The sequence below is a fragment of the Magnolia sinica genome, chromosome 5, assembly GCF_029962835.1.
Source record: "Magnolia sinica isolate HGM2019 chromosome 5, MsV1, whole genome shotgun sequence".
NCBI lineage: Eukaryota > Viridiplantae > Streptophyta > Magnoliopsida > Magnoliales > Magnoliaceae > Magnolia > Magnolia sinica.
In genome coordinates this window covers 1004041-1027002 of record NC_080577.1, presented here as the reverse complement: position 1 = coordinate 1027002, position 22962 = coordinate 1004041, and the positions used below count along the sequence as shown (strand labels likewise).

Sequence of the window (22962 nt, the reverse complement as noted above, 5' to 3'; positions counted from 1 at the left end):
TTGAATTTCTCTTTTATATGGCCCACCAGATTCTTATATCAGGGTGAAAATTTACCCCCTGCAGTTTCATGGGATTCTTCATCTTATGGACCGTTCAGATTCGACACTGATGACACGTGTGAAAAGGTGCACACGTGCGTAGGTGCGTAGGTGAGCATGCCTCATATATATATATATATATATATATATATATATATATATATATATATATATATATATATATATATATATATATATATATATAACATTCAATCACGACAACTACTCGTCAACCCAGATCGTTTGCGAGCTTGTTCGGTCGCAGCTGTCGTTCCATACTTCCCAACCGTTTATCCCCGTCTCCCACCTTTCTTTCCCATTTTAGAACCAGTTAAAATCTCTCTCTTCTCAATTCCCTCTCATTCCCTCCTACTCCTCATTCCTTTACTCCGTTACTTACATTGCTATGGATAAACGACGCAGAAAGCAGCCCAAGATCTCCACTACCCACGACTCTGAAGGTCTCTCTCTCTCTCTCTCTCTCTCTCTCTCTCTCTCTCTCTCTCTCTCTCTCTCTCTCATTTGCTCTTTCTTCTTGTTGTTGGTATTTGCAGAAGTCAGTAGCATTGAGTGGGAATTCATTAACATGACGGAACAAGAAGAAGATCTCATTTATAGGATGTATAGGCTCGTAGGCGACAAGTAAATTTTCATTCCTACTTTCTTTTACCTTTTTTTCCGTTTTTATATACTAGTCTGTTTCCGGGCTCCTCTCATTTATATTGTATGGATCCCACAAACTGCAAACCTTTGATGAGTTCTCTTTGACCATCGATCCGGACCGTCCAATTAGTTTATGGCCTCTTGGGTGTGCCCTATTTTTAAAGTCACACTTAACAGAAGTCAGTAGATCCCTGATACATCACCATTTTTAGACAGTTCTTTAGAGAGAGAGAGAGAGAGAGAGAGAGAGAGAGAGACTTGTAGATTGAATATGGTTTGAACCAGCCAATTGCTGCATCTTTTGGATATTGGGTTGTCCATCGAATGGGTGGCCTATGGGATAGTCCGTTCAGTTCGATCGATCCCTACACTTTACTGGATGGTACCAGATGCAGTAAAAACACTTGGGTAGAGTTCCTTGGGATAGGGTAAATCTGCAACATAGAGATCACGTGGTCGTGTTGTAGTTGATACAGACTACGGGTCGCGATAGTGGGCTCATGACCTGGCCCAACTGGCACTAGCGTGGATTGCGTCCTTCCCCTGCCTGTATGGATCACCGTCCGGGCAGATGTGTAGAGGGTCCCACCCTGATGTATCTGTTTATCCTCTCTGTCCATATGGATCAACAGATACATCACGGTGGACCCTCCACACACACAATCCGCCTTCAACTGGCACCAGAAAAAGGACACAGAAGGGTGGACGCGGATTGCCTCAGGGACTCGCTACTGAATAGTGCTCGGTGGGTCCCATCATGAGATATGTATTTTATTCACATGATTTATCCATTTTTCCTGCTCATTTTAAGTTATGAACCTGAATATGGAGTAAATATAAGTATCAGATAGACCATATTAAGGGAAATAGTAGTGGCTATTAAACTCCTACAAAAACTTCTTTAGAGTTTCGAAAGTTTTAGATAAGTTGATATTTGTGTTTTCCGTTCCTCTAAGCCTGTGAGCTAAGCAAATGTTGGATGGAAAGTAAACATTAGAAGGTTTTTAAAGGTGTGCTTTTTCAATCACCACTGTCTGCCTGTGTCGTCGTCCACCTGAGATTTAAATCTGTCTAATTGTTTGAGCTTGTTTCCTAAAATAACGATCCAAAATAGATGGAGGGTGTGGATAAAACACATACATCATGATGGGGCCACAGAGCATCATCCAGTAGCCACGTCCCTATTGGCTGTGTGAGTATGCAACCGGGACCATGACACATGAAATGGTAAGGTTGGTAAGCCCACACACATATTGATTAGCTAACCAAAGGGACTCTTGGGCCAGGGCATCTCCATGATCGAACCCATCTGATGGACGGATTAGATCTCACGTCCACGTATGTACACAATAGCACGTGAGTCAGCGTGTACACGGATTGCCGTGTAGGCCTTAGCAAACCTCTGAAATGGTTATTGTCATGACTTGAATATTTTGGACCGTTCTCAATAGAATTCCTTTCAGGGGTCCTTATCCAATTGGCTCTGCCTGCTCATTTAATGCCTTTATTGAAACTTGAAAGGATTTAGCAGGTGCACGGCATGTAAAACAAAATGAGTATGTCTAATGATTGGGGCCCACCTTCTGGTCCATGCATACTCATGCTTTCGGCCGTGGATTCAGTCGAGTCGGGACCTGACCAAGTTCGGTTAGGTCGTGACCGTGGGGCCCACCTTGATGTATATATTGTATATCTACTCCCTCCTTCCGTTTTTACAGCTCATTTTAGGATGCGTGCCCTAAACCGAAGCAGATTCAAATTTCAAGTGGACCACACCAGAGGAAAAAGTGGTGAATGAATGTCTACCATTAAAAACTTCCTAGGGCCCACCGTAATGTTTATTTGATATCCAATATGTTGATAAGGTCAAATGGACCTGGATGAAAGGAAAATATAAATATCAGCTCCATCCAAAACTTTTGTGGCCCACGCGAACTTTTTAATGTTCAATCACCACTGTTTCCTGTGGTGTGCGTGGCCCACCTAAGATTTTGATAAGTATCAGTTTTGGGCCCACGTGCTAAACATGAGCCGGAGAAACGGATAGATGGCACAGATATACAACACTTACATCAAGGTGGGCCCCACGGTCACGACCCGACTGAATCCGCTCCTCATGCTTTCGTAGTACTACGGCTTGTTCCAGCTGGTGGGCACGTGCGCGTGCCACACACACACAAAAAAAAAAAAAAACCCGGTACATACCCGAGTCGACCCTGCATGGGTCTGAAACGACCTGATACAGGTGCGATACGGGCCGGATCGGTGTTGAACAATGCTACTCATTTATTGTACATTTTATATATGGAAGAGGTGACAATCTGCATGCGATGGGTTTTCAGGTGGGCACTCATAGCGGGCCGGATTCCAGGCCGGAAGCCCGAGGAGATAGAGAGGTTTTGGATAATGAGACATGGAGAAGGGTTCGCCGGGAAGAAAGAAGGTCGTGATAGCTGAAGGAACTGCCTTTGGCCGTTGTTTTTTTTTTTTTTCTTGTCATTTCTGTTGTTGTAAGATTTTTGTTCGTTTTTAGAAAATTATCAGTTGCATTTTTCTTTCCTTTATTCTGGTTGACATGTAAATCTTATTATCTGTTTCCGACGACCACAACCATAAAAGTGTTCCTAAGATAAGTGTGATAGCGTTTGACAAAGACTGAATTTTTATTAAGAGGAATTACTCATTTATATAGAATACAATGCCAAGAATAGCAAAACCCAAGAATAAAATATACAGTCAAATATCCTAAATATAGTCTAAATATACAGTCGAATATCCTAAATATATTCTAACCATATATACACTAGCCAAAGAAAGACTATATCAGAGCCTACAATTAAGGCAAGAATAATATCTATCACTAACACCCCAATCAAGGCAAGGGCAGTAGCTGAAGTTTGGATGATAGGGATGTAAACCGAGCAACAGAGTGAGATTTGGTCAGGAGATCAGCAAGTTGCAGTTCAGTAGAAATATGAGGAAGAGAGATAGTGCCACGACCATAATGATGTCGAACGAGATGACAGTCAACCTCAATGTGTTTAGTGCGCTCGTGGAAAACATCATTTTTAGAAATGTAAAGAGCACTCTTGTTATCACATAATAGAGTTGTGGGGGACATATGCAAAACACCAAGATCGGCAAGAAGACGGCGGAGCCACACAATCTCAGCAGTGATGTCAGCAAGAGCACGATATTCAGATTCAGTACTAGAACGAGAAACAGCATTTTGCTTCTTACTCTTCCAAGAAATAATAGAGTCGCCAAGAAAAACAAGGAACCCGGTGGTGGACTTGCGATCAGTCACGTCCCCAGCCCAATCGGCATCTGAATAGGCATAAAGAGTAGAAGAGGAAGAGGAGGAGAGTAAGATACCACAATGTAAGGTGCCCCAAAGATAACGAACAATCCGAAGAACAACAGAGTAGTGTGCAGTGCGAGGAGAAGCCATAAATTGAGAGACAATATGGACTGCGTGTGCAATGTCAGGCCAAGTGATAGTCAAGTAAGTAAGCATGCCGACCAACTGGCGATAGAGAGTAGGATCTTGAAGGGGGATACCATCTATAGGTCGAAGTTTGATATTGAGAGCGAGAGGAGTGTCAACCACTTTACCATTAGAAAAATGAGGAATAGAGAGAATGTCGGAGGCATATTTGATCTGAGAAAGAATATAGCCCTGAGAACTCTGACCAACCTCATTGCCCAGAAAATATGACAAGTTATCAAGATCTTTCATTTCAAATGCCTGAGAGAGGAAGGACTTGGTAGCCGAAATGCCTTGGGTATCACCACCGGTCAAGATCATATCATCCACATATAGAAGGAGAAAAACATCACCATGAGCACTGTGTCGAATGAACAAAGATAAGTCATTATTACTCTGACGGAAGCCGAAGGTGAGGATGGTGGAATGAAATTTCTCAAACCAGGCACGTGGGGCCTGCTTGAGACCATACAATGCTCGGCGAAGACTGCAGACTTGCCCAGGCTGATGAGAGAGACCAGGCGGGGGTTCCATATAAACTTCTTCATGAAGATCGCCATTGAGAAAGACATTTTTGACATCCATCTGATGTAATGCCCAATGACGAAAGGAAGCAACGACAATAACACTACGAACCGTGGTCATGTGGGCAACAGGAGCGAAGGTCTCCTCATAATCAAGACCATACTCCTGAGTGTTTCCCTTAGCCACAAGGCGAGCTTTGTACCACTCAATGGAACCATCAGCACGTGTTTTTATTTTGAACACCCACCTGCAACCAACAGTAGACTTGCTAGAAGGTAAAGTAGCCAGTTCCCAAGTATGAGTGCATTCCAAAGCTTGCAAATCTGATTGCATTGCCTTGGACCATTCAGGATGCACACTCGCTTCCTTGTAAGTCGCCGGCTCATGGAGGTCAAACATATGAGTGGCATAGCAATAATAATCATTAAGAGAAGAGGGAGGGGCACGAGTACAAGTGGGATAACGGGAGTGTACCTCTGGAGGATCATCGGTCAAAGAGTCAGTGGAGGACAGAGGTGGAGTTGGTGAAGTCAGCGGAGGAGATGGCAGAGGATTGTTAGGAGGAGATGGCGGAGGTTCAATAGGAAGAGACTCAGAAGGAAAGGGGTTAATACAAATGATCGAGGAGGGAGGAGAAGGATTTCTAGGAAGGTCCATGAAAAGAATAGATTCCTAGAAAACAACATTACGTGAGATACGAATGCGTTTTGTCTCCGGATCATAGCAGCGATAATCTTTCTGTTTGATTCCATATCTTATAAAAATACAAATGGCAGATTTGGGAGAGAGTTTGGAGCGTTCGACATTAGATAATAAGTACACAAAGCAAGTAAAACCGAATGTTCAAAGACGAGTATAGGATGGAACCTGGCCAAACAGAAGTTCATAAGGGGACTTGTTGCGTAGAAGCGGTGTAGGAATGCGATTGATGAGGTAGGTAGCAGAGGAGACGGCCTCCCCCCAAAAAGTCTTGGGGAATCGAGAAGAGAGGAGCATGGTGCAAGCAGTCTGAACAATGTGACGGTGTTTCTGTTCAGCAACACCATTTTGTTGTGGTGTGTCTGGACAAGAGAGTTGAGGAAGCGTGTCGTGTGACTTAAGAAGAGTGTCGTGTGACTTAAGAAGGTCGATAAAAATGCCTGATCAAAATTCACCACCAGAGTCAGATTGAAATATTTTAATCTTTTTGGAGAAATGAGTATAAATTATGGCAGTGAAGTCGACATATTTTTTATAGACATCAAATTTATTATGAATCACATAAATCCAAGTATACCGAGAAAAATCATCAATAAAGATCACATAATAACGAGCACCACTTAACGAAGGCACAGAACAAGTCCAAACATCATTATGAATTAAATCAAAAATAGCAATAGATGTCCTAGAACTCAAAGGAAAAGGTAAGACAACTTGTTTGCCTAAGAGACAATGTTTACAAGAAACATGTTTAATAGTTTTAAAAGAACCTAAACAACCATTAGAAAATAAAGTTTTTAAGCGATCAAAGGAAAGATGTTCAAGAAGGCTATGCCAAAGAGAGGAAGTGACACTGGCAGCAACATAGGAAGGTACAGGAAGATGAAGTGACTCGATACAATAGAGAAATCCAACTCTACGCCCTGTCCCACATGATTTCCCCGTCCAATGATCCTGCACAATACAGCTAGAGTCGGTAAACGCAACATGAAAACCTTGATCACATAATTGACTGTAGAGATAAGGTTCATTGAAAATCCAGGCATAAGTAAAACATTATGCAAAGTAATAGAGGTTGTACAAACAGTGCCAGTATGAGTGACAGTAAGAGGTGTGTTGTTAGCAGTGTATATTGGAAAGGAAGAGGTAATAGGATATGAATGGGAGAGAGAAGTAGAGTTAAAATTCATATGATTGGATGCTCTAGAATCTAGAAACCACAAAGAATCACGAGGCATACCTGAAGAAGCAGCAGCAGAAGCTGCAAGATGAGGATTACCAGGACTTGCGAGAGCCTAACATATCATCTCCTGGATATCTTTTGGAGTGAGTGCTGGATGACGAGGGTGTAGCCTCTGCAGCAGCAGCACATGGTTGGTCATTCTTATGAAGTCGCTGAAGACGAAGACAATTCTGTTTCCAGTGACCCATCTTTTTACAATAGACACAGAATGGCTTCTTCTCCTTGGATTTGGAAGAGGATCGAGAGTCTTGTGATGAGACAAAGAGCACAGTATCAGAAGGTGAAGAATTAAGAATACCAATACCCTTCCTAGTTTGCTCAGCAAGTAACTTAGGAAGAATATCAACAATAGTGGGCAAAGGCTTCCGATGAAGAATTGAACTCTGGAGTGCTTCGAAATCATCAGTAAGAGCGAGAAAAAACTGAACAAGCTTGGTCCGCTCACGAAGTTGCTGATACTTATCATGAGAATGAGTCCATTCAGGTTCAGTAAGCTCCAACTGATCCCATAATGTAGTCATTTGGGAGTGAAATGCAGAAATACGCTAAGAAGGCTGTTGCCGAAGCTTCCGTATTTCCATCTCTAGTTGATATGTAAGAGCAAAATCAGTCTATAGATATGTGTTGGTGAAATTATCCCAAACAACTTTAGCAGTCATGACCCTACCAATGGTCATAGCAATCGACTGCTTGCATGTGGAGCGAATCCATGAAATAATTTTAAAATTATTCATGTCCCATTCTTTAAGCTTCTTAAAATCAGTGGTGTCGGGTTTAGATTCAGGACCATCAATGTATTCCCACAATCCGCGCCCTCGAAGAAATGCCTCCATGCTTTGAGACCAAAATATGTAGTTGGTCCCATCAAGTTCAACATTAGTAGGCTTGGAAATTTCATTGCCAGTAGACATGGTGGAAAGAGATCCACAAGTATGAAGACAGATAGGCGGAAAAGGAGTGGCCGCCGATAAATGACGGTGGTAACAACGTCAAACAGAAGGGAGGCGTGGAGAGTCTTTGATTGTGATGGTGATTTGAAGAAGGATCTATGAAACCACGATTTGAAAAGTGAAAAAGGGTTAAGGCTTTGATACCATGATAGCGTTTGACAAAGACTGAATTTTTATTAGGAGGAATTACTCCTTTATATAGAATACAATGCCAAGAATAACAAAACCCAAGAATGAAATATACAGTCAGATATCCTAAATATAATCTAACTATACAGTTGGATATCCTAAATATATTCTAACCATATATACATTAGCCAAAGAAAGACTAAATCAGAGCCTACAATCAAGGCAAGAATAATATCTATCACTAACAAAGTGAACCTCTTGCTCTATTTGTGGTTTGAAATGATGACTGCATCACAACTGTTCTTTACGTTGTCAAGGTTGGAATCACTGTTTGTTGAGAAACCTTTTGGTTAAATCAGATAAGGTGATGTAGAGTAGGTCGCAAGCACTTTTAGTTTTAGGTCCAAGATGTATTAAAGAAGGCCCAATCAGAGGTGGAAGTCATCAAGACCGTCAGAACCTTAAAACAGGCATATCTCACAAACCGAAATGAGTGACTCGACATACCATATATGATTTTGGGGTAGGACAAGCTACTTTAGCTAACAACCCGGCTATGCCGGGTTACCCACATTGAATTTACGAGATTCCATCATATCGACGACCAAATTCCATGTTTAGTTATGTTTTGATTATAAATAATAAGTTTTAATTTGATTATAACTCTTCATCCATTGGGCTTTAGGAGTTGTGTCCAACATGAAAAGTGCTTAGAATAATTAGTAGAATAACGTGGTTAAGCCACATATGACACTTACTATAAAAGTAAAATTACTATTTATAGTAAGTTACAAATTTTAGGGAGTTTTAGTTATAGTTTGCTTCTGATTTCTCTCCCATTACTTGGTATCCCTATTTAAAGGGTTGTGAACTCATTTATTTCATTCATCAATTAAATTTTGAATTTATTAGAATTTATTTCTATTTTCTTGCTTTCTTTCCTCGTAGATTCGAGAAGTCTCTGTGAGGAGTCCAGAGAAGCTCCGTGGATTCGGAGTAGATATCCTTGAGGAAGACGGTGATCAACCTCATTATGTTCATCCCTCCGTCAATTGGTATCAAAGTGAGGACTCCCCTTGGGTCGATGGCAAACAACGAAGGTATGAACAAAAATCTTGTGGACGGTAATCTAAGGATTTATTATCTTTTGGAAAGAATAGAAGCTTTCTACCGGAAGAGTCGGTTGACCATGCAAGGGTTGCAAGCAACCCTCAACCGTATTGCGGATGCACTAATTCCACCACGAGCCATATGCGATGCTCAACCGCCCATGGTTGATATACGGCACAACCTCGATTTTCGTATAGCACTACCAGGGGTGAATTGTAAGGCTTTACTAGATAATGCGAGTTCTAGCGACGAGGACCTCAATGACGACTTTGCCCGATGACCAATCCATAGAAGAGATCGTCTAAATCATATTGAAAAATACTATTGAGGTAATGTCAAACTTCCTAGTTTTAATGGATTATTATGTATAGAAGATTTACTCGATAGATTACCTCCCATAAGAAACATCTAATATCACATGGGCCTTTTTTTTTTACACACCCCACACACTTACGCTGGTGGAATTTCACCACCTATGGGTACTCGAACCCTTGACTGGGAGTTGAAACTCCCAGGAGTCTACCACCCGGGCAAGAGTAAGGACCCAATATCACATAAGCCTTGTCCCTAGGGTTAGCTTGCCTAACCGCCCTCACTGTCAGGTGAGTTAAAAAGAATGTCAAATTTTAAAGGCAAGAGTGAAGTATCTGATCGATACTAGGCAAGTCAAGGAAAGCATGAGTACATGTATTATCTCAGCTCAAGATCGTAATGCCAAGTACAAGAAAATGACTAATAAACATAGGTATCAGAAGTTATGTCAGAATCATGGGCCAAGTTCCTTGAGTAACTTGAGGACGAGTTTTTTTCAAGTTGAGCGGTCTAATGTAGAACGTATCACAGATATCTTCCTAGCATGGTTAGACCAAAAGAAGGTGGACTGTATGTAACGGCCCAACCAACATTGTACGATATTGTCCACTCTGGGTCCCACTGGACCCGCACGGTTTTGTTCTTAGGGTTTCCCCCAAAAGGCCTCGTATAATGAAAGTCCTAACCACGCATATAACCACCATTACTTCGAACAGCGCTTCCGATGTGGGAAAGTTTAACCTCCCACTACGTATACAATAGCCTGTCAGCACAGTAGCCTGCCAACCACTGGTAGCTCGCCCAGGCCCTTAGGCCCCACCCACATCAGCGTCCGCCCACATGTGCAACAGTGACGGGGCGTTACAATATCCTCCACCGAAGGCTGAGCCGTCCTCGGCTCTGATACCATTTGTAACGGCCCGACCAACATTGTACGATATTGTCCGCTCTAGGTCCCACTAGACCCGCGTAGTTTTGTTCTCAGAATTTCCCCCAAAAGGCCTCGTACAAGGAAGGTCCTAACCACACATATAACCACCATTACTTCGGACAGCACTTTCGATATGGGACAAGTTCAACCTCCCACTGCGTACACAGTAGCATGCCAACCACTAGTAACTCGCCCAGGCCCTTAGACCCCGCCCAATCAGTGTCCGCCCATGAGTGCCTGCCCACATGTGCAATAGTAACGGGGCATCACACCGTAAATTGATCATAACTTTTGATCTGGGTATCGTTATGGCACACCAGACCGAATATCAAGAACTGAAGCAGCACAAGAACTCGAGGACGAGTTCTTTTAAAGTGGAGGGGACTGATGTAGAGAGTGATCAGAGAAGGCTCGATCAAAGACAGAAATCATCAAGACCATCAGAACCTTAAAACAGGCATATGTCGCAAACTGGAATGAGTTACTCGACGTACCATCTATGATTTTAGAGTAGGACAAGCCACTTTAGCCAACCAACCCGGCTATGCCGGTTTACCCATGTCGAATTTGAGAGATTCCATCATATCGATGGCCGAATTCCATGTTTAGTTATGTTTTTACTATAAATAGTAAGTTTTAGTTTGATTATAACTCTTCATTCATTGGGTTTTAAGAGTTGCGTCCAACATGAAAAGTGCTTAGAATAATTTGGAGAAGTCTCCATGAGGAGTCTAGAGAAGCTCCGTGGATTCGGAGAAGATATCCTTAAGGAAGACGGTGATCAACCTCATCACATTCATCCCTGCATTATAAGGTTTTGAATTTTTTTAATTCACATGTTTGGTGACATAGGGAGAGACGTACATGATTTTTGCTTAAATCATATAAGGTTTTGAATTTTTTTGATTCACATGTTTGGTAGGGCATAGAGAAACTGATGAGGTCAATTACCATTTTCCCTTGGGATAATTAAATAAAAGCAGAAATAATTCTTAATAAATTTAAAATATTCTATTGATGATTGAAAAAAAATAAAATCACAATTCTGTGACCTCTATTTGGATTAGTTTTCAACCAAAAATAATAAGCGAATAATTTGGCTGAACCATGTCTCATATTTTCAAAGCCCTTTTTATGTTGGGCACGACTTCTACAATTCAAAAGTATCAAAAGTTATACTTGATCTAAAACTTACTATTTATAATAAAAATGAAACTAAACATAGCTGATTGGATGAAATCTTGCATATCCAGTATAAGCAATCTGATGCAGCGGTGTGTTGAAAAACTCATCTCGATTTGAGAGATACAACTGATTGAAGATTCAGACGGTCCGGATCACATCTCCCCATTATTTCCACCTTTGATCAGACCTTTTAAGGTCCACCTTTGTGATGAAAGTGTCCACTAACCCCTCTACATCATTTAGTAATACATTGGATCAACATGTACAATCCATGTCCTATAGTCATGACGGGTAGTTTAGTAACAAGGATTTACAGGAGTATTTTAGTCGTCCCGAAGTGCTTGGGAAGTGCATGATTTAAAATAATAGAATTGGTTGTCCGTTAGGTGTAATTTCATGTCTAGATCATCCGTACGTTGTGACCTTATGCATCGATCAGATGTCCCAATTACGTACAACATTGTCACGTGTGGATGTGTAGTCAGCCCTATTTACGGAAGCGGATTGGCTGTGTACCTCGAACCAGCTGCATAGCTGTTGTATTGGCATCAGCAAGTTCTGTAGGTATAATGAGGCAGGTGTTATATCCAAACCGCTCATCCATTTGGCTAGCTTGTCTCAATGCTTGAGACTAAAAAAAGACAGATATAACTATTAAGTGGACCACACTGGAAAATGTGGTGAGAGGGTTGAACATATACCATTGAAACCCTTTTTTGGGGTCACAAAAGTTTTGGATCAATATGAAATTTATTTTTCCTCTTCATTCAGGTCTTTTGACATTATGAATAGATTGGATGGAAAATAAATGTTACGGTGGGCCCTACAAATGGTTTAACAGTGAACATTAGTATTTCTGCCGCTATTTGTGGTGTGGTCCATATGATCTTTGGATATAATTATTTTTTAAATAATGCTCTAGAATGATCTCTAAAAATAGATGAACGGTGTAGATATAATAAATACATTAATGTGGGGCCATGTAACTTTGTAACTTTGATCTCCTTCGAACCGTTCGTACAATTCGGAGCTCGTGGAGCGTCAGTGCTAGTCCTCGCACGACACTTACCTGCAGCAGCTATGATGCTAGTATTCGTACGACACAAACCTACAGCAGCTGTATAGCTGGCGTGCAGTACACCAGGCAATCCGCTTCCATTTATACCCGTAAGACGATGGGCTTAGAATGCGTGCTGACCCAACACCACGTGGCTTGATAGTGTTGGGACATGACAGGCACGTGATCTTATCAGAGGTAGGGCCGCCAAAAGCATTTTTGAAAGTCGTTATATCATAAATCATCTTAATTCTCGCAGCAATATATAATCCAATCAAATTCCTCCACATTCCGATACCGTCAAACTACCTAGTGTTGGATTGAAATAGAATCCCAATCCCCTCTCAAAGATTATACGATTCTGTTTCAGAAAATGAGATAATTGGTTTCAATGCATCCCAGTTTAAATAGTTTCTTAATGGCCTTATGTATACAATTGGGGCCAAATGGTACAATAATTTGGACCATTGAGTTGACAGACCTTATGGTAACTTCGGGATTTGCCTTAAAGTTATCCACACTAGATGTTGGTAACCCTCTAGGTAGAAAGGCTGCAAATAGGCAGGTAAAAGAAAAGGCGTCATATGATGGATGGCTAGAATTGAGCCAGGGCCTAATGATGGTAGGCCCGAGGAAGTTTCTAATGATAGGCATTCATTCACCACTGTTTCCTATGGTGTGGTATACCTTAGACATGAATTGCTACGTTTTTAATGGATGAACGGGCTTTTAACAAGCACACCAGAACAATCCGCTTGTGTAGGAACATAGGCCATTTATTTTTAAAATATATGCTCTGGCTCAAAAATCAAGTTCTTTCACTCATCAGGTGGCCGGACATCTCATATATCTATGGCCTTGGTGTGCCTAATCATATAACTAGAATACTTTTACCTTAAATAGTTGTCTCCATCATTGGGAAACATAGTTACAAATCTCTCCATGAGCAATTTCTATACATGGGAATTCTAGGGATATTTTCAAATGTTTTTTTTTTTTTCACAATAATATGGGGAAAATCTTGCTGATAAGTTATTTTCAAAAGTTTGAAATTTAGCTTAAATGAATTTACTTAAATTTTTAAATATTTATTTTGAAATTTTACAATATTTTCACAAAAAAATTGTGAGAAATTAGAAATTAATCTTGCGATATTCTCATGGCAATACAGTTTCATGATTTTTTACAAAAAATAATAATAATTTTAAAAAAATTATTGGAAGATCTGGGCGATATTTGTCACTGCTAGGAAAATATTATGCATCCCAACTCCCCAGTAGATTAGCAGCACCTATGTATTCCAATTGAAGGCTCTAGATAGGCCCATGTTGGAAGGACTTCAGCTTCTATGCATGGGCCTAACCTTGTGCTGGTATTAGCCAGTTGTGGGCCACATGGTATATTCACACCATCCAATCCATTTATTAGATGCTTCACCTAGAAAAATTCAAATGGACGAATGCCCAGCCCGATTCAAAACTAATGTAGGACACAACAAAAGAAAGAAGCTGAGAGGATAACCTTCCTTGGAATTTCTCAGCGTCACCTAATAAAACAGCGCCTGACCCCTATGAATGGACTGGATTCCATACATGATGTAGTAAGTCCTCTAACCAACGGTAAACATTCCCTCTCAAAATGTTCATGTTCAATGGCCAACCTGAGTTTTGGATGGGGATGAGCTGAGTTCTTTCGAGTTGATGCATCTGAGGGACAGGTTGGATTCTGTACATATCTGGCGGGCACCATCGTGTGTAACCGTACCACTGGAAGAAACGCGGGTGGTACAGTTAAAACATCAAACCATTCTGTGTTGGATGACTTGGATATTGCACGTTTCTTTACTACCCAAACGGCTTATGCCCTCTGGTCTCAGACTAATTGAAACCCTCGACTGCAACAAGGGATGAGTAATTTCTCTTGGACATTTGGTTATAGGGCCCACCTTATTTTGTGTGTGACATCGTACATCTGAGTGTACCTCTTCATGTTAGGCGTTAGGCCAAAAGCCAGCCTGATCCACAACTGGGGCACGCGACACCGCAGGAAACAATGATGGTGAAACGTACACCACGGAAGCTTTCCAGAGGCAGTGCACGACCCATCTGTTCGTTCATCAGTTAAACCTCACTAGGATGAAGCGGCACTCCAAAAATCAGCCTAAGAAAAAACTCAGGTCCGCCACACCACGTGAATTTTAGAGGTTTTAGGCATGACCCGCCTCAGTATTGGATTGGGCTAGGAATCGGCTCCCTTTCATGGAACGGTGCACCGGAGGGGCTGTCACACGCATAAAAAGATCCGGTGCTGCAGGAGCTGGGCGACACCTAATCACCGGTTGCAGAGGATTCCGGTGCAACTAAAAGGTAGGCCTGTCAACATATCAAAGATACGCCTCCCAGTGCCAGCAGTCTATGGACTCTCCACTCAGCTGAAGATTAGGATTGCGAATTAGCAATGGATAATGGTTGGGACTCCACTTCCCCAATTTGGCAATCTCTGTATTGGCTGGTGGGCCTTCATCCTCCAATGCAACGCCTTCTAGAACTGCCACATGTACTCCCACGAGAGCTCTTGTCTGCCTACTTATTTGTGGCATGCAGCTCAATCTAAAATCCTAGTTGTGGGTCCCAGCAGATGAGCGACTAGGATTTTAGAGAAAATTGCCACATTTGTACGTGTATGCTCGTGCTGCTCATCATTGGGACCACGCCGTGGGTGCCCGTGCTGTGTGCGTTTTAGGGCACTCCTTCCATCATGCTTGGTTTAGAACACGAATGATCACTCTCCGATGTGTTATCTACCGAAAATCACTTGTGTTATTACATTAGAGGCTGATTCCTCTGATACGTTCTGCGTGCGGGGCCTGCCACGATGTACTACCAACATCCATTCCATCAATAAGGTGCGCCCCTTCAATTTTACAATGTATCCAGATGATCGCACTAATTTAAAACACAGCTGAGTCAGACTGCATGGAACCATTGGGAAGCGGACCCACAATTAAAACCTTGGATATTGTTTGTGGGCCCAACATGTTTTTTATATTCCATCCTATTGAATTGGAAGATGTACCCGACTTGGATAAATGGACACACCAAAAATCAGGCTATTCCAAAACTCAGGTGGACTACACTGTAACTACATGAGTTTTGGATTGGCTAAAGTTTGAGGGGGAAAGCATTTTTTTATATTTTTTTAAAAACATTGTAGGATGTTTCTTTATGAGACCAACACCTCACTTAAATCAGAGTTCGTTTGGCCTATATAGGTGCTCATGATGTGGCTAGAATATGTCGTCCTCCTGACCCAATTGGAGAGATAGTCTAATGGTTTAAACCATTCATTTCCGTGGTATACCATAAATGATATGTGAATAGAAAATCACCCTTTTAATATGATCTTAATTTATGATTTTGGGAATAGAGTGACCGAAAATATTCTCTCTCTCTCTCTCTTTTTCTTTTTCTTTTTTTCATTCATCTGCATGGTCACAAGCATCCCATCAGCCTACATTTCTTATGTACGCTGCCGAGAGCAGCATCTCCAAATGGATGAAGCCAGAAGTTTGGTCATCAATCATCATATTAACTATGCATGTGGGCCCAAATGGGCAAAACATGCTCACGATATCTTGAGTCGCCCAATGTGCAACACCTACTATAAATTGAATATATATGAACTGTGGGTTTGGATCAAATGCATGCATTGCATGTTAGCAAAATGTCCATACAACATCCACTATGTCCATTAGTTTAGCCACATCATGTTAAAATGTGAACCCATAAGACAAATTTTAAAACTCGACTGAGCCACACTACAGGAAATAGTGAGATAAATGCAATTTGCACATTTCGAGGTTGCTGTTTAATTATATGCCATCCAACCCATTTACATGCTCCAAGATAATAGAAAACACAACCATATGTCCAATCCAAAATTTGTGTGGCTCAGGAAAGTTTCTAATGAGATGTTCAATCTCTATTATTTGTTGTGGTGTGGCCAACTTGAGTTTTAAATTTTGCCTCAACCTCAGTCAGGCCACACCAGTACTGGAAACAGTTTGAGACATAAGCACCGACAAATCTTTCCAGACCCACCATAGTGTTTATGCCGTTCAATCAAAAACACAGATACAGATATTATATATCTGAAACTTGTATGTGCCTTAAGAAGGTCCAATCCCCCTTGTTTCTTGTGGTGCTTTTGGATCTGCCTTTGAGCTGGAGAAACTAGTGGCCCTACAGAGATTTAGTTTGTACTATATAATCAACACGTACTACTGGAAACAAACATTGGCGTATACGGCCTCGCATCCTGTAAATATCCAAAACACGTGAGCATTGGGTCCGGGAAAGGTGCACCGTGCTGGAGTGGCAGCGGACTAAGGTGGATAACCGAGCCTAGTGGTTATGGGACTGTGGGGCCCATCGTAATATATGTGTTTTATATCCACGCCGTCCATCCATTTCCCAGCTCATTCTAGGGCATGATCCCAAAAAATGAAGATATCCAAATCTAAGGTGGACCACACCACAGGCAGCAGTGATGATTGAACACTCGCCATTAACAACTCCCTAGTGCCCACCCCTGATGCTTATTTATTATTGGCCCCACATTGATGTATTTATTATATCTACACAGTTCATCTATTTTTAGAGATCATTTTAGAGCATTATCCAAAAAACCAATCATATCTAAAGATCATCTGGACCATACAATAAATAGCAGTGGAAATAATGATTTTTACCGTTAAAAAATTTGAAGGGCCCACCATAATGTTTATTTTCCATCCAATCTGTTCATAAAGTTACAAAGACCTGATTGAAGAGGAAAAAAAAATCATATTGATTCAAAACTTTTGTGACCCCAAGAAGGGTTTTGATGGTAGAGGTTCAATCCCCCACTACTTTTTGCAGTGTGGTCCACTTGATAGTTAGATCTGTCTTATTTTAAGACTCAAGCCTTAATAAGAGCTCGCCAAATGGATAAACGGTTTGGATATAACACATACCTCGTGATTAAATCCACAAAACTTGCTGACGTCAATATGGCAGCTATATAGCTGATGTGAGGTACACCAGCCAGATGAAAAAACTAGGTTATTACATGGGTTCAGAGGCATAACAGGAAACAGACAAAAGGAAGGCCCGCATCCAACCAAAGTTAAAAACCCGTGAACAATTTGGTACGAGAAAAGTGCGCCGTACCACAGTGGCAGCCGACTAAGATCCAAATCAGATCCTGCTGTGATGCCTCACGCCTGTTTCCATCTACACCATTCCAGAAGAAAAAACAAGTATTATTAAGTAAAAAAAATCCTTTTTGGGCGCCCGAGTCTCACAGTCCCCCTTACCGAAAAGACGGTCCAAAACCATGTGATGGTTTGAATGGGGTTCCCTTCCACTTTTTAAGCAAGTTTTGATCCATGCGCAAAAGATTGCAATTCACGCAAGGCTTGAAATGTTCGACCACTGGGCTGCACAAACCACATTGAGCGTAGAAGATTTACCATTTTTCTAACCATCCATTCCTGTCAAACATGTATGGCCCACTCCACGAGTGAATCGGGCTGAATTTAGGCAAGTTGTGTGTCCACAGTGGCTCCGCTTGATGAATGGCACAGATATTGCACAAATCTGCAGTATGAAAACATGCGCCAGGGTTTGTCTCTTTGATCTGTAGAAGCATTTTGGATTCTTCCTCATACCTCGGTGTTGTTAATTTTTCTAAAAGTGATCTCTCGAAATAAAAATAAAATAAAAACACTCTTCAAGATTAGATGGCATAGGTGGATTAATGCAAACTTATCTGAAGAACAATTGAGTACTCAAGTTCCCTAACATGGTAAAATTTAATTGGGCCACGTCCCACCGTCATAAATACCATGAGCAAAGAATGCTTGGAAGTCGTTTGATACTTACCATGGGTTCTATCTCTTAAAAGAAGAGTACATTTTCCAACTATGTATAAACCAATAAGATTTAATATATGAAAATATTTAATAAAGGTTAAGTAATTCGAATTGAAGTAAATATATTATTAAACATGTAAAATGCAAAATGAAACACCAAAATTTTTAATGTGAAAAATTCTCAAAGATGAGAACCTAGTCCAACAACAAATCCATTAAAATCATATTATAAGTACAATCATCAAGAGAATGTTTTCTCTTAAATCCCCAACTACATCACAAAACAACCTTCAAGAAAGCACCCTTTTCTAAATAAACCCCAAATAACACAAGTAAAATGCAAGCATCAATAAAGACATAAAGGAGTTTCTTATCAACTAAGTTTGTAGAGCAAAAAAAAAACACTAACGAACTCTTAGAAACGATTATTGACCAATTCAAAAATGTGAATGGAAACCTCACTATCCCATCTATGAATCTTCTCTTGAAATGAATAAGAGGCTTTAATCAAGGTTATAGAGAAAGCAATTATTTCTTCTTCCTCACAAAATTTCATTTTTCTCCAAGAGATTATTGTGTATATCTCACTTCAAAGCCCTCTTTTGTTTTGCTTTTGTCTTAAACAAAATGATCTAGTCAAAAGACCAAAATGCCCCTCACATCGAGGAAAACTTGTAAAGTTTTTCGCTCATATGTGCTTTTATAATTACAAATGCCCCTTTTGAAATCTGGAAGACACCTTCATAACCAGCGAACTTGCACTCGAGTGCATCTATAGCGCCTAGAGAAATCATATTCTTCTTCAATTTCATAATGTGTCTCACATCAGTCAAAGTACTCTCCACGCCATTAAACATCCTGATGCAAACCAAACCAATTGCTACCATCTTATAAGCATGATCATTGCCTATAAGAATCAGACCATCATCATACTCATCATATGTGATGAACCAACTCCAATGAGGACACATATGGTATGATACCCCGGTATCCAAATTTCACTATTAATAGAAGTAACCGATCTTGGACACTGGCAACACATCACAACTATCCATTCATTCACTTGATTCCGGTGAATTAGCTTCCTTCGGCAAATCATCCGATTTCTCCTCCTAGATTTTGGAATATGTACAATCTTTCTTCATATATCCTATCCTGTGACAATTTCAACACTTCAACTTGTTTTTGCCTTTCGACTTAGATCTAGATCGTGACATCTCATTCTCTCACTCAGACAACTTCCTCAAGAAAACAGTGCATTTGTAGAAGTACATACGTCTTTATTATTCCTTCTCATCTGCTTCGATTGAAGAGTTGAAATAATGGTGTCGGCGTCTAAGGTATTCCTACCATAGCACAAAGTATCAATCAAATACTCGTAAGACTTTAAGAGAAACGTCAATAAAATTAAAGTTTTGTCTTGTTCATCAATCTTCACCGCTATACTTGTCAACTTACAAACTACATTGTTGAAGACATTAATATGCTTTAAAAAATTTAATCATTCCGCTATTCTCAAAGTAGATATAGACGATCGGTGAGCGACTTCATCATATAAATATGCTCTCCAACTTCATTTATAATCATGTAGTAGTCATCTTATTAATGACATTATATAGGACTTCATTGGCCAAGCACAATTCAATTGTGTTAATCTCCATCTAATTTCCAACAACAAATCCACTAAAATCAAAATGGAAGTACAATCATCAAGAGAATGTCTTCTCTTGGATCCCAAACTAAACCGCATAATAACCTTCAACAACCTTCAAGAGAGCACCTTCTCTTAAATAAACTACAAATATACAACACAACAAGTGGAATGAAAGTATCAACAGAGAAAGAAATGACTCTCTTATCAACCAAGCTTGTAGAGAAGAAAAGATACTAACCAAACTCTCAGAAATGATTATTGACCAATTCAAAATTTGTGTATGGAGATCTCACTATTCAGGAAATGAATCTTCTCTTGAAATGGACAAAAGGCTTGAATCGGAGCTATAGAGAGATCCTTACTCATCTTCCTCACTTGGGCTCACACGTGGGACTCACCTTCACATGGGGAGGGAAATCTCGACATCTCTGACAGTAGCACATAGCCCAATCAAATCCCACCACATCACTGAATTCGCATCTAGGTAGAGTTCTGATCTAAGGTATACCACAGATGTATTCTTTACATGATCGGACCAAAATTAGCCCAAAAGAAAGCAATAGTATGTTAGATTTAGGCCCAGTCCTATATAGGGCATGATATAATTGAGCCTCATGCACGTCCAAATTGAAGAAATTCTAGATAGGGAGAAATTGTCATTCAAAGTATAGCCTGTAAATCAGACATAACTTTTGATCCGGGCATCGTCACAAAACACACCTATTGATCCTTATGTAATGATGCTTATGGGAGTTAATCAACTTGCTATACCGTTTGAATTCATCCATTTCACGAGAAAATGCACCCTTCCAGTTTAAATTTACAATTTTAGGGAAAAAAATTGATGTAGAGAGGGTCACGGACAATTACATGGCCAAGATGGATCAGAAAAGGCCCAGTCGACGACAAAAGTGATCCAGACCATCAGACCTTAAATCAGGCGTATCTTGCAATCTGAAATGAATTATTGGATGTAAAATATATGATTTTGGGGTAGAACAAGCTACTTTAGCCAACCAACCCCGTTATGCCGGGTTGCGCATGCTAGATTTGTAAAATACCCCTGGATCGATGGTCATTTCTCTATTTTAATTTCGCTTTTACTATAAATAGTAAGTTTTAGTTTGATTATAACTCTTCATCTGTCGGGCTTTAGGAGTTGCGCCCAACGTGAAAAGAGCTTAGAATAATTAGGAGAACGGTTTGGTGAAGCCAAATAGGACACTATTTGTGGCCGAAAACCTTGTGCACTAGTAGACATCACGACCGTCTATAAATAGTAAGTTTACTATTTATAGTAAGTCGCGAATTCTAGAAGTTTTAGTCGTAGTTTGATTTTGATTTCTCTCTCATTGCTTGGTATCCCTATTTAAAGGGTTGTGAACTCGTTTTTATGGAATCATCAATTAATTTCAAATTTATTAGAATTTAATTCTATTTTCTTGTTTTCTTTCCTCGTTGATTCGAGAAATCTCTGTGAGGAGTCCAGAGAAGTTCCGTGGATTCAGAATAGTTATCCTCTTGAGGAAGACGGTGCTCGACCTCAAGTCCTTCCCTGCGTCAAAAATTATTATTTTTAGTTATTCTAATTTTGTTGTGTATCCTTCATTCGAGAGTTATAGATTTCTGCCTTTTTAAAAATTTATTGTAATCATGTCAAGAATGCTTCAATAAAGTTAATTTAAGACTTTCTATTGGTAAACCGTAAATTTATTATTTCGGATAATTTCAGTTCTAGTTGAATAAGGACTTTTATTAGAGTTTTGAATTTTTCATATAAGTAATATAATCAAGCATTCCATATTTATTATTAAACAATATAATTAAGATTTTTTATTATTATTATATTGTGAATTACTCTGTAGATTTAAGATTTTGCCTACTTAAGGAAAAAGGTTGTCTTCTTCTCGTTACTTCACGTCATTCCCTCCATCAATGAGTATTGGAGTTGAATCAAAGCCTGCCAATTGGGCCACGTGGATTAGTGGGTCACAAGACCACGGTTCGGAAACAAAACCATCATTTCAATCCAAAGCCCTCATTATGCAACATGTTTGAACCCAACCAGCAATCTCCAATTTGGAACATTCGGACTGGGTTTTGGCCACAATAGCGGGTACGTACCCTCCCACATTTAACGGTGGACATTACGTCCAAACAGGCCCTTTGGGATATTCATTCTTACATGGATAGGCTATGGAAGGCCATCTTTTCATGTGAAATTGATCCTAACTCCTAACATTCAAAAAAATGGACCAAAGAATCAACCACCATTGGCCATTGTATGATTTTATCTGCCCATGGATCGAACGGATAGGATAGTTCTGAGCATGCGCTCATATTTCATTCATGGCATTCTCATTTTTAACGGATCCGATCATCTAGAGAAATGGCCCAACAAGCAGACTACGAATTCACTACGTTGTTCCATGGAGAGCCAAGATCCCTTGGCCTTCTAATGTATAGTGGCTGCTAACAAGCCCAGGCCCAACCTTAAACAGTAGCTTAGACATGGTGAATGAAAGCACCTTTCCTCTCTTGCCTTTTGGACACACCCAAATGGCCCATTTGTGCAACAAGATGTGTTTTTTTTTTTTTTTTTTGTCCTTTCTATCGTACTGACTTAAATAAAATAAAATAAAAGGAGAGGATGAATAGTAATGAAATGAACTTTTATATCCATAAGCAACCAGTAGTGAAAATGATATAGTCACACATAAGTTTTCCTTTAAAAACATTCTAGAACAAGAATCATTAGAGAATAAAGAATAAAGCAAAGGGCCCTCAATGTCTAGTTGATCGCATGGAATTTGTGGTGATGGGAGCATTCTCTGGTCTCACGCATTGAAATGAGACGCGAATTGTGGGAACCGCTCATCAGCTTATCTCCCCTTGGTTGATGTGGACGCTGATTAGGTACTGTCTCCACCATGGCTTAGCTAGAGATGGACGGTCCTTTCAGGGGTTCCGTGGGGCACACCATGATGTAAACACTAATTTTATCCATGCCATACATCTATTTTGACAGATTATTTTATGACATGAGCCAAAAAGATCGGACACA

The 22962-nt window shown here is 40.3% G+C and overlaps 1 protein-coding gene across 1 annotated transcript; it reads left to right on the top strand.

Moving 5' to 3' along the window:
- The first annotated feature begins 257 nt into the window (after positions 1 to 257).
- Positions 258 to 3335, top strand: LOC131245052 (transcription factor TRY). The gene is made up of 3 exons (XM_058244235.1): positions 258 to 500; positions 594 to 681; positions 3045 to 3335. The coding sequence occupies exons 1-3, from the start codon at positions 446 to 448 to the stop codon at positions 3157 to 3159; spliced, it is 258 nt and encodes an 85-aa protein (XP_058100218.1). The 5' UTR covers positions 258 to 445; the 3' UTR covers positions 3160 to 3335.
- Positions 3336 to 22962: the final 19627 nt, after the last annotated feature.

Bases quoted from the DNA above. Each gene is read 5' to 3' on its own strand.
- LOC131245052 (XM_058244235.1), top strand. From the start codon at position 446: ATGGATAAACGACGCAGAAAGCAGCCCAAGATCTCCACTACCCACGAC. The intron at 501-593 runs GTCTCTCTCTCT...TGGTATTTGCAG, and splicing joins CACTACCCACGACTCTGAAG to AAGTCAGTAGCATTGAGTGG. The intron at 682-3,044 runs GTAAATTTTCAT...ATGGGTTTTCAG, and splicing joins TATAGGCTCGTAGGCGACAA to GTGGGCACTCATAGCGGGCC.